At 38.4% G+C, this 18199-nt stretch overlaps 1 protein-coding gene across 4 annotated transcripts in view; it reads left to right on the plus strand.

Annotated features, from left to right (window-relative positions):
- SLC1A2 (solute carrier family 1 member 2) overlaps nucleotides 1-17373 on the plus strand; it is an 87254-nt gene extending 69881 nt beyond the window's left edge. For 3 of the 4 annotated variants that reach the window (XM_071427621.1, XM_071427620.1, XM_071427619.1), the window contains exons 10-11: nucleotides 4540-4771; nucleotides 8257-17373. In XM_071427621.1, the coding sequence (XP_071283722.1) occupies nucleotides 4540-4771; nucleotides 8257-8331 (307 nt within the window). In that variant the 3' untranslated portion in view covers nucleotides 8332-17373. Of the gene's footprint in view, nucleotides 1-4539; nucleotides 7328-8256 lie in introns of all 4 variants that reach the window. The other variant, XR_011679283.1, reaches the window with a different exon arrangement.
- Nucleotides 17374-18199: the final 826 nt, after the last annotated feature.

Here is an 18199-nt window from a genome sequence, read left to right on the forward strand (position 1 = left end):
TAAAGACATTTGTTTTTGTTGCTCCAGCTGTGGTGCCCAGAAGGGGAGACATAAATGTAACTGTATTATTTATGTGTTTTCTCCTACACTAGCAGCCTCAGCTGCCTGCTTCTGGTAACTTTCAGTTCCAGATATACAACTAAAATTATGCAAGGAGAAATAGCAGCCTTGAGAATGTACATATGCAGATAAAATAGAAGTTTAATTTTCTGTCATTATCTCTTGGCTTATTGAGAAGAATTGAAGAAACTAAATCAATCCTCTGGCATGTATTTTGGGTCTACTGGCGTGGTCTATCTGTCACTAAGAATTTTGAAGGATAACATGTAGCTCTGATTTCTGCTTCAGGGAAGAAAGAGAAAGGAATTTACAGCTTGAGGAGGCAAAGGGAAAACTTGACTTAGATTATTTATATATAACTGAATCTCGTGATATCATGATGGAGAATGGTGAAATGAGAAGATACAGCAGGCATAGGGAAAGATGTGATATTCAGTGGGTTTATTATATTTATGATGTCATAGTTGAAAACAGGAAAGTGGTACAGGAATCTGCAGCTGGAATAAGGTGAGAAAAAATATATAAAAATATACTTTAAATATCTGGTTTTCTTCGCTCTCCAAGTAAGGCAAATAGGTAGGTTTCTGCAGCTGGTAGGAGGATGTGCAAAAGAGGTCTGTGGTTTGCTTGGTTTTTTAGAGAAATGTATTTTTAAAATATTCCTGTGGATTGAGAAGCTCTGCCAACTCTGGCAAGCCTTAGAGCTGTAAGTTTATCAGCAGTTCTGATCCACTAGTGGGTGTTGCATTTCAGCATCATTGTCCCGACTGCTTAATCCAACCTTGCTTAAGAAATAAAAACTTCTGTACTGTGCAGCTGTAGCCATGATGAATGTAGGGATAGGAATTCTGAAAGAAGTACTTCAAGATGTCTTTCCAAAATAAATGGAAGGCAAGAGAACTTTCAGCTCAAATGGTTGTGTTTGGATCCTCATGGCCTACTGATCAGCAGTGCCAGTGCAGCGTGATCCAGAACTGAGAGGTAAAAGAAAAAGAGATAAAAGAAGAGGTGAAAAGCTCTATGTCATGCCACTGTACTTTTTAATCTATGTTCAGCAACTGATAGCTTCATTTTCCCTCTTCCAGTGGCTGTGTTGTGGTAGCCATAATGATCTAATGAACTATGAAAAATGATGCTGCTGATATTGCTATATTAAGAAAAGGCACACAGGCCAAATTCTGAGCAAGCTTTTGCACACAGGCCAAATTCTGAGCAAGCTTTTGCACACACAAACCACACCTAAAGAATATCTGAAATGAAATGTAAAAACACATTTTATTTACCTACAAACATTGAATAATGTTACAACAGTATTTCTAACAGAATGTAGAAGAGAAAGTTAATAAAATATTTAAGACCCAATTCCAGCCAGTTTTCTGGGACCCATGAGTAAATGCAACCAGCCATGTACAAATACTTAGAACATCCCTTCAATAACATTTCAATTTCAGATAAAATAGGTTTTAAAAAAAATATTCTACTCTATGAATTTTTCATTATTTTGCATAAAAGCAAGTATCAGAACATCAGCTGATTTTACAGTGCTACCACCATCTGAAATTGTGGTCTTACCAAAACCAGTTTTGCATGATTTGGTCATTGTGTTACACAAAGATCACTTTATGTCAAATACTTAAACTTGACACTCTCTCCTTCAAATTGGAGCTGAAAGGTTTCCATATTGATTTTTTTCTCAAGCCTCTCCAGTATCTATTGGGTTGTTCCATTTTTCTACCTCCCATGCATGCATAGCCAGTGTTAGCTCTTTCAACCAGGCAAGTTTCCCAGGGTTTCACAACTCTTACAGTCTCTATTACGGTTTAAAAGCAAGAACAACACAGCAGTGACATTTAACAGGACAGGAAATATATCCCAACAGATGGAATAAAATGAGCTTATTTTGCTTGAGCCACAAACTGGGTACTCTCCAGATGTGAGCTGACAAGCTTAGCAAATATCAGTGTTACCAGATTAGTGGTATTTTGCAGCAAAGAGAGAGGAATTAGGGAAAATAAGCTTGGGCAGCTGATCCAGTATTTAAACCTTCATTCAGTAACTCAGAAAAAGATTGCTTCAGTTCTGACTCTGGGTCTGAATATTCTGACTCTGATCTAAGCCAAGGCTTAAGCAATCATAAGCCATCTTCAGTTGCTTAAGAACTGGCTTAGATCAGAGTCAGAATATTCAGACCCAGGTGAAGTCTGGATGTAATGAACAGGGTCTAGACTGTAACTTTCCTATATTTGTTTTGTTTACATCATCCCACTTGCCTGGGATGGTTAATTGGTTGGATGGTTTTAACAAAAGAGTAAGTGCAATTGTCTGTGTTCTTCATAGGGTGTTCTTGGCCCCAAAAGAGGTCAGTGGCACTTTGCTGTTGATTTCTGACAGCTGAGACTTTGCTGTTTCTGTGGAAAGGAACTTCCTTGTTTCCTTCAGATCGCGCAGTGTAGCACTTTGTGCATCAGTGCGCAGTTTGTATTGCTTTATCTCTCAGCTAGTAGTACGTGTGCATGAGCTGGAGCATCTCCTCAAATGACCCTTCCAGAATTTGAATTCTGCCTCAATTATATTTATGTATTCTCTCCACCTTGGTTTTTTTGGCATGCTATACTATCCCTCTGTCATCTGGCATCAGTGAATCCTTTCCAAATTTAACACCACTCATGCAAAAAAATTAAGTAGGTGTTCTTTTTGTAGAGTTGTATTGCCAGGTTCAGTGTATTTAATGGTCTTAATTAAAAATCACACCAGAAAGTCTTATTTTCCTATTCTACTACTCTGACCAGGTTTAAAATAGGTATTTTCACAGGCATTGGATGAGAACTGTATAAAGCATTTAATTTGCATGAAGCAAAACTGGAAGGATGTTTTCCTCCTATAGGTTGTTGGTTTGTTTCTTGAGGGAATTACTGTAGGGATTTTCCCCTTCTGGGTGTTCTTTTGAAGCCAAAAACCAGAAAATTAACTGCTTCAGCAAAGATATTACACCCCAAAGTCTGTAAATATGTAAGCATGATAATGTTGAGAGGGAGAGGAGAAACTTGAATGGGACTGTAATTCCACAACTGAGAAAGGAAGATTTACTGATGTGTAGAGCAAAGATGTTAAAAGGTGCTCAAAATTTGATATGGTCATGAATAAGGATGAATAATGAATGTTTACCAGTTGAAACATTATATATTTAGATGTTTTCTTCTTGGTGTTCCACAGAAAAAGGAGATGTCACACAAATCTATTACTAGAAATACTAGAAAGGTTGTTTTGAAATTAATCACTGTCTTGGGAAATGAGGTCTTATATGCTAGCTTTTGTCACTTGGCAAATGTCCACACTGTTCAACCTGGCCATTTTGTGTAAATGAATCTTCATAAATATACTTCTGAGAATTAATCAGTGTAATCACTTCTCTGACCTATTTGGCAGAGCTAGACTTGGCTGCTTTCAGTCGGTTTAATTTGCAGCCCTTGGTCAGAAGGTTTTTAGGAGTTTTATGTTTAGTGCAGATATGAAGAGGCAAATGAGATTGTAAATGATTTTTTTTTCTGCATCAGGAAAGACATCAGGACCCAGCTCCCATTTTTGCGGAACTTTGGTCAGGTTTGGGGCAGAATTCTGAAGTCAGGGAAAATCCACAACTGTGACTTCACTGTTGTCAGATAGAGCCACACTAAAGACAAGACAGGAGAAAGGCAGCATGTCTGTTTAATGGCATCCTGTCCAGAAAGTGCCAACAAACGTATTTCTTTGTAATGAAGCATGTTAGCCTCTGTTGGCACCCTCCTACAACAAGGGGCACTCGTTAGTGAAATGCTGTCACAGGCTCATAATTTTGTAGGCCATGACCTATATTTGGGTTGCTCATATGCCAAGCTCTGGCGCACATAGTGTGAGTGGGCATGCTGCCACACCAACAGATGGCCATCTGTAAAGATGGTGCCAGGAGAGGAGCTTCAATAGCCTAAGCATTATGGAGATATTTCAGGCATTTTTGTTCCCCATCATTTGCTCACTGAGAAGAAAGGGAGAGGCCTTTTGTTAATTCAAACTAGAAAGGAGAACAACTCATCAGAACCAAAATCCTTTTCTCTGGCTGCATTAAGTTCAGTGCTCTGATAAATTCAGATTAAACAAAGCCAGGGGCGTGAGCCTGGCACCCTGATATTGAAACCTCCAGCTCCAGAAGAAGGCATGGGGAATCTCAGTAAAGCACATCTCTGCAGTTTGGCTGTGACCTAGCATACATTCATACATTCTTTGCCATATTCCATGGGAATAGGCAGCTGGGACATAGGAGTTTGAACAGTCCCTTTGGAAAGCAAACGTCTCCCATTTCCCTTGAAAGCTCCCATCTCTCTGTTAAAAAGATACCTTAAGCTTCCTGAAACAAATGCAGTAACTGTACCATAAAGAGGGCTGCCACGGCCTACTTTTTCTTCCTCTCTTGCCATTCAGCCTCTGCCTTTTCTTCTTTTGTAGGGACCGGATGAGAACGTCAGTCAATGTAGTGGGGGATTCTTTTGGTGCTGGCATTGTCTACCACCTTTCCAAGGCAGAACTTGACACCATTGATTCCCATCATAAAGGGCATGAAGACATTGAAATGACCAAGACTCAGTCAATCTATGACGACATGAAAAATCATAGGGAAAACAACTCAAACCAATGTGTTTTTGCAGCTCACAACTCAGTCATGGTAGATGAGTGCAAGGTACCTTTCACATTTATGGATATTGAGACATGTATATAGTACTGCATGCTTTATTTTATCTTATTTTTTAACCTGCATGTATTTTTCAAATCGTTCTGCAAATAACAATGTGACAACAAGGTCCATGAACCCCAGACATTTTGAATGTGTTTGAGCAGTTCAAAAGATGGTTTTTTGCACTCTTCTTAAAACTTGTCATTTGATGGGAAAAAATCATGTACTTTGTTTACATATCAAAAGGCAAGATGCAGCGTATTATGGAATATGCCAAGACACAGAGAATATGGCATCACCTTCTATGGACATTTACTTAATTTTCTGTGGCAACAGAGAACTTAATTGCCAACCCAAATGAAGGATGGCTGCAATTCAGATGCAGGTGTTGTCACTTGCTGACTGCCTTCATGATATGCTGTTCAGAGGTCGACACGTTGAATGCGCTTTAGCATGAGAATGCTCCTGCACTCACACAGCACGCTTCTGCTTCTCTTCTATCAGCGTTCCTTCCCCAGGCACTAAGGCACAAACACTCTCTCTCCTCTGTAACCTCGCTGTAACTAACATGCAATATTAATACTAATAATGATGTCTTGATCAGAGTGAAGTGAGCTTGAGCAACCCCACCAGTTGAATGTGAAGATAGCTCGGGAGGTTAGTGGTTAAAAGTTCACTAAGAACCCACCACTGGGATGGAGCTGTTTAAAATCCAGAGAGAGCTTTTGAAAAGGAGGGGAAAAGAAAGTAAAACAAGGTGGAACTTCTCATTTCATAGTCTTTTTTTTCTAATTTCATAGTCTTTTTTTTTTTTGCACTGATTAATGCTCCAGTCTGATGCTGTGCACTGTCTTTGAGACAGTGGATTTGCCAATCAGCCTACCTTAGCCATTTATCCAAACAGATTCTCTTGTACCTTCCAGTTGCCACAACTGAGCCAGTATCTAGCTGTGAATGACTGCACTAAGTTCATTAGCAGATCACCATTTCTATTGGAAATATAATCCTATACTGTCATTTTCAATTGTCTCTAGCCTGGCTGATAATGTTTAGAATGATTTTTTTTTTCCTAATGCTTACTTCCTGAGAATGCAGGCCAAAACTGAATTTTCAGGGGAAAAATTAATATTGAATTCAGGAAAACAACCAAACAACATTCATCCTATCTTTAATTTTTCCCTGAATTTTCCAAGGTTTCAAAAAAGTGATTTTTTTAAAAAAAATCATACTTTTTTTCTGACATGGCTCTCCCCTTTCTCTTCAGACCCACTCTTTTTCCATTTGGAAAATTTAAAAAATAAGATCTGAAGTGGAAAGAGAATACAGGCTTACACAAAATTGAGAATTGTCATTAATTTATATTTCTCAAAAAAAGCAAGGACACAAGAGATTAAAATTTGAAGAAAAAAGGAAACTCTCTGCAAAGAAAGATAAAGAGCATGTGCACACACACACTTTTTGGATAACTTCTTTTAGAATTTTTTGAAAAGTGTTTTTAAGTTAAATAGACAATGCTGGGTTTAAGATTGTTTATGGAACTGAATACTGATAGTTTTGTCTGCTCCCAGTTTCTCAGATTTGCAGGGAAATCCAAGTCAAGTTATAAAGTAGTAGCCTGTTGCTGAAATCAGTACTTGCTGCACTCTTTTTTCTCCTTCAGTTTAACATATCATTTCCCTCAACTGAGGCAACAGATTTCCTTAAAACCATGGATTAATGGTGTTGTATGTCATCCTAAGCGCACTCTTTAATTCAAGTTTGGGACCAGTGATTTATGAGCAAGAAATGTTTGTTCTTTTTAATTGTTTTAGGTTTGCTCTGCTTACAGTATCAGTCTCATGAAAAGAGCCAGGCTTTACTGGATTGAGCACAAGACTGACTTTGAGCAGGTCACTTCTCTTTTCTGTCTGCAAGCTGCCAAAAGGATGTGTTGTTGTGACCTAATTGATGAGCTATGAATATATGCTGGCACTTGCAAAGCATTTGGATCATGTTGAAGTGGTCTACAACTCCCAAGTGTTAGACTTGCAAAGGCAACAGAGAGTAGGATCTGGGGTTTTGAAATAGCCAGCTGTTAAATTTGAAAAGCCATCTCTTCATCCTGTCCAATGCACTGGTGGGTTGAAAAGCTTACTGCAACTCTGGTCAGGATATGGAAAAGCTAATCTACTAGCATGCCCTTTCTATTTACTTTCTGTAATATATTCCATGTATAACACTAGTAGTTTATAATTTTGCATGGTCAGTGTACATAATTAATAAGTAGTTTACCTTTGTATGGGGTTAGAGTGGTTGTTATTGCATGATATTTTTGTATTTTTTTTATTATCATATTTCACGTGACTCTGTGTGATTTTCATTTCTGAATAAGCTGTTCATTCCTGTACTTGCATGTTTTCCCCTTCCAATTATCTAAGAAAAAGCTTGACTTTGTTTCAAAAATCAGTGCATTTTGTCATGTTTCCATGTCCCAATGCTTCCATGCATCCTGTTTATCCAGCATGGGGAATTTCAGCTCTGTCTTTAAGTTTTCATTTGAAGCTGAGGATGTTAACTTACAAGGTAAGTTAGGAAAAAGTAAGCCATCCATTTAGAATTAAATGAAGATTCTCTCACTTTATCAAGATCTACATCAATGTTGTAAAGTTAAATTGACATTTTACCTTTTTGATTTTTTGATTTTTTAAAGTCATTAGGCTGGAGATTTTTTTCTTAAAACATGGGTTCACTTATACTGGTCTCTGGAATGGAACACATTATCCAGTGTTCACTGTGAGTTGGTAGATCTCTATAGGTCTTTTACCATACTTAGAACCTAAAAATTCCAGCATATATCTTTACAGGAAAGAGTGAGGTTTTGCTGTACATCATGTGAGACCAGGTTAGCATTACTATGAATTTTTAATTGGACTGTAGTCAAAATCATTCACTACATTGTTACAGTGGTATGATGAGCAATACTTTCACAACATGTCTTTTCTTCCATTCCTTTAAAGGCGGTGTAATTGTAGGTGAGTTTGTATAGATACACATCTATGATTATTCTGGCCTTGCATATTTTTCATGTTGCATCAGGTATGCAGCTTTGCTAAGGAATTCCACTGAAAAAAATTCCACTGAAAATTCCACACTATTTTCTACACTAAAAAAAAATAAAAATCTGGTTTTGACATTACCCAGAGAAATGTACAAGAGATATAAGGAGTAGAATCTGACATATTGATTTAAAAAAAACAAAACTGTAGTAAAGGTTAAGAAAATGTGGAATATTTTTCTACTACTGATGTTTTCTAGTCATTATAATAAATAAATGAACAGGAGTCTCACTATTTGGGAGTGTTGTGAATTCTGAATAAATACATTTTACTTATATAATAAGTAACAGTGTATGTAATTCCTGTAAATATCATAATCTTCCATATAAAACTCACTACTTTTCTTGTCAAAATGCCTTGGCCTTTAAGTTGCTTGTTGATGATAATTACTTGCAGGTAACACTGGCAACCAATGGCAAATCTGCAGACTTCAATGTTGTTGAAGAAGAGCCTTGGAAACGGGAAAACTAAGTGAAGAGATTCCTAGCTGCATCCTTAATAAGTCCTGAAGCTATCTTGTTGCAGAAGATACCATGATTAAGAAGATTTCTCTTTTTTTTTTTTTTCTTATTTAACATCTACAGTTTCTGCTTAATTTTGTAACTGAAACTTAGCAAAGATCTCATCAAGTCATTGTAGTGTCTTTGCCAAGCAATGATCCATAGCCATCTGTCTCCCTTGTGTTACTGTTTGGATGATGCACCTGGAGAATGCTCCATGCAGTGCAATGAGCTCTCACCCACTTCCCCTTTCATTCAAGACACAGAGAATGTAAATGCTGCAAAATGGGAAGATCAAAGTGCCAGTACAGTTCACTACAGGGACTCAGGGTCACAGATACAAGAGACACATAACACCACGTAAGCCTTCAAGTGTTTTGGTGACTCTTGTGGCATACCTGATCTGTTTATCACTGTATGGCTAAAATCCCTTTTGAAAACATCCCTGAAGATTTCCATTTGTTTTGATAATAACAAGCACTGTACTTTTGTGCCTAGTTGTACTTTAAACTGAACTTAGATCTGGGGGCAGGATTAATGCATAGGAGTCAATAAATTGTCCCAGACATTTTGTTAGATCAGTACAACTAAAACTTAGCATCAAGAGAAGACCTTCAATTTGTATGTGCATGTGCTGTGCTTTTATCAGATGTCCAGGGCAGGTGCAGCCTTTCTTTTATGCTGGGGCTGTGCTGCTTTGTGACCACAATGCACCATCCAATACAAGGCATTATAATTACAGGGGTGGTAGTTCCTTCACTAAAATCTATGGCTGATGTGCAAAATACAGAAAACCATGGGCTCAGTTGTGCCATTTTTAATCAAAGTAGGTGGTACCGTACAATTCACCCTGCTCCACTGCTGTCAGAGGAGTTTCCCCCTTGCATGGGAAGTAAGGTACTACTAAGATTGATTATGGATGTCATGATTGGGTACTTGATAATGAGCTGCAAACACGTTCTGAATGCATTACTCTTGCAGAATTTTTGAATATGATCATCAGCAGCATTTGCTATGAAGTGAGAGCCATCTTTCAAGTACGTCATGTTTCATAGAGTGGCCAAATCCTGAATTCGTTGCTAAACCAAATTCCATATAAAGTTACGAGAATTTGTCCAGGGTTAGGACTGAATGAAAATGAAACCAGAATTTCAGGATTTAGGCCAGTATGTTGAATTACATCTCTGTCTCTTTTGCAAAGTTATAAGTATATAACTCCCTAATGTCAGAGAAATGTTTCTTTGAGCACATGGCATCTGAATTAATGAGACAGTGTTTGATCAACATACTATATCTGGCTCAACCTGTCAGAAGAAATTGCAGTGAGAATAAACACCTTGTGAAATTTTTTTAAAGGTGCTTGTTAATACTTAGCAATTTTAAGATACTGGTGAATACCATTATACTGTAAGCAATGTTCCATAGCAAAGCTGAGCCACATGGTCTTGGAAGGTTCTTCTTACAGAACAAGCTTTGTGCAATTTTGGGGGGAGCTCTCAGAAGTTTTCAGAATGAATCATAATATGAGCATATGGTGAACTTAAAAATGGCAAGAAACAGAGTTCAAACATTTGTGGAAATAGGCCATTTAGTGTCTATGCTCAGACCAGCCATGGGTTTAAAGGAGAATAATGTGTTTAACTGTAGAGTGTTATTTGGCTCTGTAGAAGCTATTAAAGTAAAAATATAATCTGCTTTTGTTCATCTGCATTCATATAAATATCTCTGAAACTGCACATGGACCTAAGCCAGCCTAGGCTACTTGCATCATTAATGATGTGCAAGATTAAATCCACTGTCAGAGTATCCCTCATTTAAGCATTTATCATGGAATTTTTTTCTTACCACTGTATTTTTGTCATCACTTGAATGCCATGGCCAAGCAAATCCTAAGCAAAATGGCCTATATAATTTAACCAATATTGAACCACTGTGAATTCTGTAGGCCTCTAACATGTTTTAGAGGGGGAGGCCTTTCCCAAAGGCTTCCTGAAGGATCTTGAGGATTTAATTTTATTTTTTTTTTTGTGAAGGATAGAATTGTAGATTTCTCAGAGAAGTAGCAGGCAGGTTGTATTCTCTTTTCTTCAGTCATTGCTATTAGCATATCCAGAGCTAACCTCTGTCTAGCTATTGCTTCCCAAGTAGCATTCCCTGGGTTATGGGCCAGAAATGTGCCTGGGATGGTGTGTAGGTACTGTAAAATGTTCCCTACTCTGAGGGTGCTGGCTTTCATCAAGAGAAATTTGCTGTCTCTTGGGGGGCAGTTATATCCAAGAATGAACACACAGCATTTACCCCAATTTATATCCAGCATTCTTGAGCTGTTTCATGGCACAGCTCACCCATGAATAGATGAGTTTTTGTCCTCTTCACCACTGCAGTTTCTTAGGAGCAGCCACACTGATTGCTTGCATTGAAAGTAGCTTTAGAAAATTGGTCCATACACTTTTAGCTGTCATTTGAAACTGTTCAGCAGTTGGAAACAAACAGGAATGTCAGCAACATGTGGCCAGGCAGCACCACAAAATTACATATTGAGAAACACTTAGAAAATGCTTACAGTTATCCACTTGGGATGTAATGCCCTTTGAAGAGTGCTTCTTTGGATGGAGACTAGGGAAGGAAGGAATGCAGTGCTAGAGAAACCCCACCCACAAATGGGAGGATAAATTTGGATCTTTTGATAGGATTAGAATAGCAGACTGTGATTTTAAAGCAGTAATTCTGTAGATACAGTAACTCAGGGATTTTTCAAAATATAATTATGACAGTATTTCTCTATTTAAATGTGGATGTGGGAGAAGGAGAAATGTTGGGTTTCGTATATTCCTCTGCTTGTAGCTTGACTGAATATTTAATATAGTGTTACTCCAGTGCAGCACTGTATTAAATCATCAAAAAGCTTTCCGTTTATGTGGGAAAATGTAACTCACTCTTGGCTTTCATTTCTCGATTTGCTCATTCCACGAGGCCGGGTTGCTACTTAACTAAATAAACAGAAAATAACCCAGGGACCATCCACTTCAGCTAATCCAAGATTCACGTTTCAGCAGGCAGTGCTGGTTACTGGCCAGCCTCCTTTTACTTTCACTAGGAGTTTCTATGCATTAATTTGCATCTGGCAAATTTTTTGTATCTGCTCACAGTGCTGGGGTGGCAAAGTTAAAGAAAAAGCTCAATGAAAAGTCATTTGGCTTCTGTATAGTTTATATTAACATTGTTTTCTGCTGCTCTGTCAGTTCCCTCTACCTTTGTCTGTGCAACTGTGATATCCTTTGGCCTTTAGATTGCTGGCAGCACACTGGCACATGGAAAAGTCTAGACCAGGCAAAGACTCAGTTCATTGCATACAAAATTACATACATGCTTGCACATTTGCTTCATGCATTTGCTGCTGAAGCTGGGTCAGTGTTCTCATGGTGTCTGTTCACTGAAAGTAAAGCAGGCTGTGTTAGAACTTCAGAAGAGGTGGAGCACTTTGCCACTTAAATTGTTTCTTCATTGCTTCCCTTGGAAAACAATGTCTGCACCAGCCTTTTAAGAAATGTGTGTGGGTCTTAGACACCAAGATTCTTCAAACATGTCGGGCAAAAGCCACTTGGTCCCTATTAAAAAATGTGGTTTTTCCATTTGAATTGGTGAGAAACTCATTATGTCTTTGAAAACCTGTTTGCAGTAGTAAAAACTGTGCCTACAATGCTTTGACTACGTGAAAGCCCCACTGAAATCTGTGGGAGTCACAATGTTCCAGGAAAAGTCAAGTCTCTTCCTGACTCTATTAAGTTATGAGACATTTCACAATCCCATCCTAGGGAATAGTCTTTGTCTGCTATTTATAATGGAGTTGATTCTCACATGGAAAAGATTTCTGCCAAGATACTTCTTTTATACCTAATTGTTTCAGTGCTACAAGTCCAGCACTGAATTTAAACTCAGCACAAAAATAAGGATCACTCTCATTACAGATTTTTCCCTTGTTTTTTCTGAGATATAGATGATCTCCATTTCTTTCTCAAAGCACATGGAATTCTAGACTTTATGCCACTTTTAAAAGTAGGAGTAATGTAGATTTCTAATTTGTTTTCCATCACTCCCAGAGCCACTAGTTTTCTGGCAGTAGACACGCAGAAGAGTAGACTGTTAATCTGAGAAGCTGAGGCATCAGCATGTGAACAAATTTATTCTGGTGACTTGCCTCGATTTTCTTTGCTTCCTTGCCTTCATTTATGTTATTGCAGCCTTGTTGTAGCAACACAGAAGCAGTTGCACAAATCCCCAAAACTATAGGCAATAATAAACCTCCCCTCTAACATTCACTTCTCTTTCTATCTTTAAAAAGGCTCTGAGCTTTAGTACTGGGCTCAGAAGAATCCTTTTGTGGACACATAAAGGTGTAACTGTTTCTCATCTCTTTAATTTCCATTCAGCTCTTTTTATTGCTGCATTTGAATTAATTTACAGAAGGATAAATAAGGGCACTTTATAAAAATGTACTGTAATATTATTCTATTATGAGCCTGAAGACTATCTTGATTTTATTACTGTGACTTTAAGGCCACAATTAAGATATTTTTCATATTAGCCATTATGATAGGTGTGTAGTCCATTGAGACAGTTCACCTCAGCTATAATTCACCATATAAGATTATGTAGAAGCATCTGTTCCCAGCAGAAAGCATTCTTGGAAAGATGAGTTATTTTCTTCTCTCCAATAATATTGGTGACTTTGAAAGGAAAATATTTACCCAGTTTCCTTTGCCTGAAGAATGGTATAGAGAGTGTAGTTTCAAGTAGTAAAAAGAACAAACAAAGGATTTACAGTAGTGAAGTGTCAAAGAAGGCAGTTGAGCTGTAAATTACTTGTTCAGCTTTGCCATGCTGTTATTGAAACGTCATGTTCTTGCTCGTGATTTTCCTGAAACAATCTGTTTGTGCATATTCCTTCCAAAGCCATCAGTCTTTCTTCCCGTGGGCACCAAGGCTGTGTGTCCCCCCAGACAACGCACAGAACCGAGGCAGGACTCCTGGGGAAGCCCCACAGCAATGCCTGCCACAGGCTCCATGGTGGGTGCCTCCCTCGGTTTTCCTCCTGGTCATACTTTGTGTTCAGTGGAAATCTGCTGCTGTGAATGAGTCAAACCGCTGCTGATGTCCAGGTCCTGGTAATTCTTTTTCTTCTCTTTTGAGTGGCCTCCCTGGCACAAGATTCCAAGGAACTGTCTTTCACAGGTGCCCACCATCCCAGAGACATCTTCTCCTGTTCAGGGGAAACCCAGTGACTCCCCACTAATGGTTGGTACAAATCTAACAGATAAAGTGGTTATGCAGTTGCAACTAGGAGTCTTACAAAAAAGCCAGGTTACAAACATTGGAAAAGCCTAGAGCATATGACTGAGCCACTGAGTATGTGTCTACTAGTCCAGGATGGAAATAACCAACAGCCTAATGCAAAATTTGGGGAGACAAGAAGACTTGTGAGGTTTCTCACTTAACCCAACCTTTGATCTCCTTTCATTTCTAACTCCATCTTGCTGCAGAGCCAATGCTGATCAATGATAAATCATCCAGTCCTTCTAGTCTTCTGCTCACCATTCAGGAGTCCTGCAACTGTTTTTAGTGATGCTCTATGGCACACAACATTGCACAAAGGGAAGCTGTCATAGGCAGCATCACACAGCCTGGATTGTCTTGTACCTGTATATTGCTTTGTACATAAATAGTGTAGTCTGCTGGAATTTTTGTATCATTCTATTCCATTCATTTTTTCTACAGTTTTTCAAAGACTGTAAGCAAACTGTGCTTGCATATTGATTTTGCAGTCAGTATTGTAGATTATAGCATTTCCATGTTGGCGTTTTGTATGGACTTGTGAGTTCTTGTGTACTACAGGTTGTCCTTCCTAGTTAAAGACAACTGCATACACTTCCATCCAATATATCCTGCTCCTTTCTTAAATATATCTTATTTCCTATGATCCAGTGTGAGCTCTTGCTTGTAGAATGCATCAGAGAAGTTGAATATGTATTTATAGTGTTAAATATTGTGTGCTCAACACTGATTTAGTTAAGAATAATACAGGTTTTAGGGGTTTGTACTTGTTCTCTGGAAACTACAGTGTAGACTGAATTAAATTACCTAGTATCTGTGATTTACAGACACACAAATATTTTCTTATAATGTTTTGTATGGGATCATATTAGGTAGGGTAATAATCCTTTAAAGGTGATCTGTACCTTAGAACAAAATCAGTTTTCTTATGACATTTAGGATCAATTAAATATTTTTGTGCTATGTTTGGTGATGAATTATAGACAAAGCACAAAATGCAAGAAGCAAATAGGAATTTCAAGATGTCCTTAAATGCTGCAGTTCATCATGGAACAATACTATAATAATCTGAGCAATCTTCTAGATTGACTGTCTTGGGCAATCGTCCCTCACTTTTATAATTTTTCCTGATGTTACCTTTGCCAAATCCTGCAGTTCTTCCTTAGGACCTGTTAATGTATAACTGACTGGCTCAGAATGCAGTTTATAGAAAATAGATCTGGGTAGGCAAAAAAATATGTTGTCAGGCCCCATCCATCTTGCTACAATACAGTGTGTGTGAGTTCAGCCTGTGGAAAAAGTTCAGGATTTTGCCACCTAATTTTGCCTTCTTGAAAAGGACCAACAGAACCACCATGGGACCAATGTAACTAGGTAGCATCCATACAAATACCTCCTGTGTTCTTAAGTATTTTTAAGAGAATAACCACTATATTTTTCAACCCAAATGACAGTTACTTCTCATTTTGGTAATTTCTTCCCATTAGGCAAATACCTGTTGCCATTAAGGTCGTGGCTATAATAATTTCAACTCAATTAATAAAGAACTGTTTCTAGAGGAATAAAAATAAAATAATATAAATATTCATAACAACTATATAACAAACAAAAAAAAATCTTCTATGGCCTACTAGCTCTTTGACTGTAATTCAAAGCAAAGAAAACATTGAAGAGGAAGGATTGCTGTCCCAGTGTGACTGATACTGGGTATCTCTTCAGCTATTCAGAAATCCGTGGGGCCATGTTATTCTGCTGAGGTTTTGGAGCCTACGTTTCTAGTAGATATATATGTAGGAAGTGTGTTGATATACCCTTGTATTTTGATCTATATTGTATTTTAAATCAGATGTAACAGGTATTAACTTAATAGGAATTGCAGGTAGAATAGTGCTGAGTTACTAATAGCTGTAAAACCTTATTGATACCAGTTTTGACATTTTGTTGAAGCATGATGTCCAGTGCCTCTCTGCACTTAGTGTAGATAATGTAGCTATCAATACGTAATTTCAGTGAAATGGTGTATACAGTATGTGTAGCTGTGCTTTAAATTAACTTAATTGGTTTCTGTGTGTTGAGCCATAGTAGAAAATTAGACTGTGTTTTAAAATTTTGTTCGACTTTTTGTTTTTCATTTGTATCTGGGTTTGTTTCTTTTTGACTGTTCGACTGATTAGATTCCAGAGCTTAGTAACTACTTTATCTGTCTCTTATGGAGTACCCAGTTTTAATAACATTCAGAATCGTGTATGCAACCAGCTCATTGTAAATATGTTAATTTTAGTTTTCAATATCTAACCAGTATGGTGTGTGTTAGAAGCTGCATGTGTGTAGTTCCCTGGCAGTGAGTGAAAGTGATCCCAGCATAGGTTTGCTGCCTGGTGAATACACTTGTTAGGACATAAAGAATTAATGTTCACCTGGAATGATAAGTTTCTGTTTTATTTTCTTCTTGTTTCCTTCAAATGTTTGGACTCTTTATCACCGGAAGCTTAAATTGGCACAGTGGATCAGGGGAAGTCCATCTAGCTGCATTCCTGCTGGATGCCTGGCCTGCTTTTGGCTCTGTGCATCATCAGCCCTTAGTCACCTCACAGCATCACAGGATCCCTCTGAGGCACTTCCAGTCCCTCCCTGACCACAGATGCCAGGAAAGCAGTGCAGTCCCACAGCTGGGGCTGGGCAAGCCTGCAGGCAGCAAGGGGCTGCCAGTTCTGTCCAGAGTGCCTGAGGAGTCCCAGTAGGAACCTCTGCTTCATCCCCCTAGCAGGAACAGTCTCTGAGAAAGATGAATGCACTCATGGGCAATGGGGCACTGTTTCTTTCGTTGCTAAAAAGGGATATTAGCATTTATTGGAAAATAAATGCCAAATTAAGTACTTCTAAAGCTACCGTGGTTGTTGTACAGGCCTGTTATTTACAAAAGTATGTCTCATCATAAAAACAGACAGATCAACTACACAGTCAGTGGCAAAAGTCTTCTGATATCAGAGCTACGGTTCAGATCTATGAGAAAATAGAACCCTGCAGCAACAAGAAGCTGATTCATTCCTAGATACTCTGGACCTGGGGCTTATAAATAGAATCATCCCCTCTAGGCAGAAAGAAATAAAACCTAGGCCCCAAAGCATGGAAACTATCCTTGGTGAGTCCCAGTATGATGCTTCAGGATGAATTACACACTGGAGTATTCTGTGCTGCCTGCTCATCATCCTTTGCCCCTTCTTTAAGGTGACCAGGCATGAACTGGAATGTTTTGCGATGTTCTATTGTAAAAAGGATTAAAAAGAAGAGGGATAAGGTTGGTCTTTACACTCAGAAAGTTCCTGAGATTTTGAAATTACATACTGTACAGTATCTATAGCACAGTTTGTTTAGAAATTAACAAATGCAGATGGTAAAATTTCTCCCAACCCTGGGCTCTGTTCATGTATATTGTAGTTGGAATGCCCTGTAGACTGATTCTATTTTTGTAGTTCAGATCCTTTCCTCTTTACAAGGATTGTTGGTAATTTGCTTTTAATGCTTTCTTACAGAGTGAACTGATTTCTGTAACTTTCATGTATAAAACAAACTAGACATTCTTTCTATACTGGAAATAGTCATGAATATAATATTTCACTAAGTGTTGTACCTCTTATGTACATATCATCAATAAATGTTGATTCATAATTTTCACAGCTTACATCTGCGACTTTTCATTTCAGTCTGGGCTCAATATGGGAATGCTTTAGGAGTTTTAGCATTTTCTAAATGAAAATGCTTTTCATTTAGATGAAGCAGTCTGATGAGAGAGGCTGCCTGTTCTGAGAACTACATGCAGGGTAGAAGATGGACCTGACTTTGCCAAAGAGTTAGAAATCTCACCCCTCACTTTATCCTCCAAATATTCCAGGATGCTGGCTGCAAATGAGCTCATTTTCCACAAAGGCCAGGATTCACTAACTTCATTCTTGGCAAGAAGAGAAGTGAAAAGACGTTAGAAGAGTAGGAGGACACAAATCAATGGCTGCAGTTGCTTTAGAAACCTACTTCCCTCCCCCGGCTGCTAAAAAATAAATCTTTTATTCATAGCCTTTCTAAAAAAATAATAAACAAAGCCTGTAGCGGAACTTCTGGTGTTCTTTATAAAGAAATCAACAGTATTTAACACATAAATTAAGAGATCTCATGGAGTGAACCGTGGCCCAGTGGAGTGGCAGTTGCCAAGTATGGAGAGAAAGCTCCAAGGTTGCTGCATGCTCGGAATAGCAGGCGCTGCGGAAATAGCACAGCTACCGGTGTGTGATAAAGGCACAGCCGAAACCTCGGCTGCGAGCACTCACAGTCTGCACAGCCCTGGACTTTCTTCCTCTTAATCATCCACTTGAGAAATTTCCAAAGAAATCCAGGCATGGCAGGAAGTGGCTTTGGCAGTGCCTCAGCTGGCAGTCTGCCCTCTGAGTCAGTAACGAACTAAGACCTGATGTGGTGCTGGGAGAATCTTTGGGCAAAAAGTAAATCTGATTTAC

Source organism: Agelaius tricolor, unplaced genomic scaffold (assembly GCF_023055355.1).
Source record: "Agelaius tricolor isolate 1412-34295 unplaced genomic scaffold, bAgeTri1.0.p SCAF_5, whole genome shotgun sequence".
Taxonomy (NCBI): domain Eukaryota; kingdom Metazoa; phylum Chordata; class Aves; order Passeriformes; family Icteridae; genus Agelaius; species Agelaius tricolor.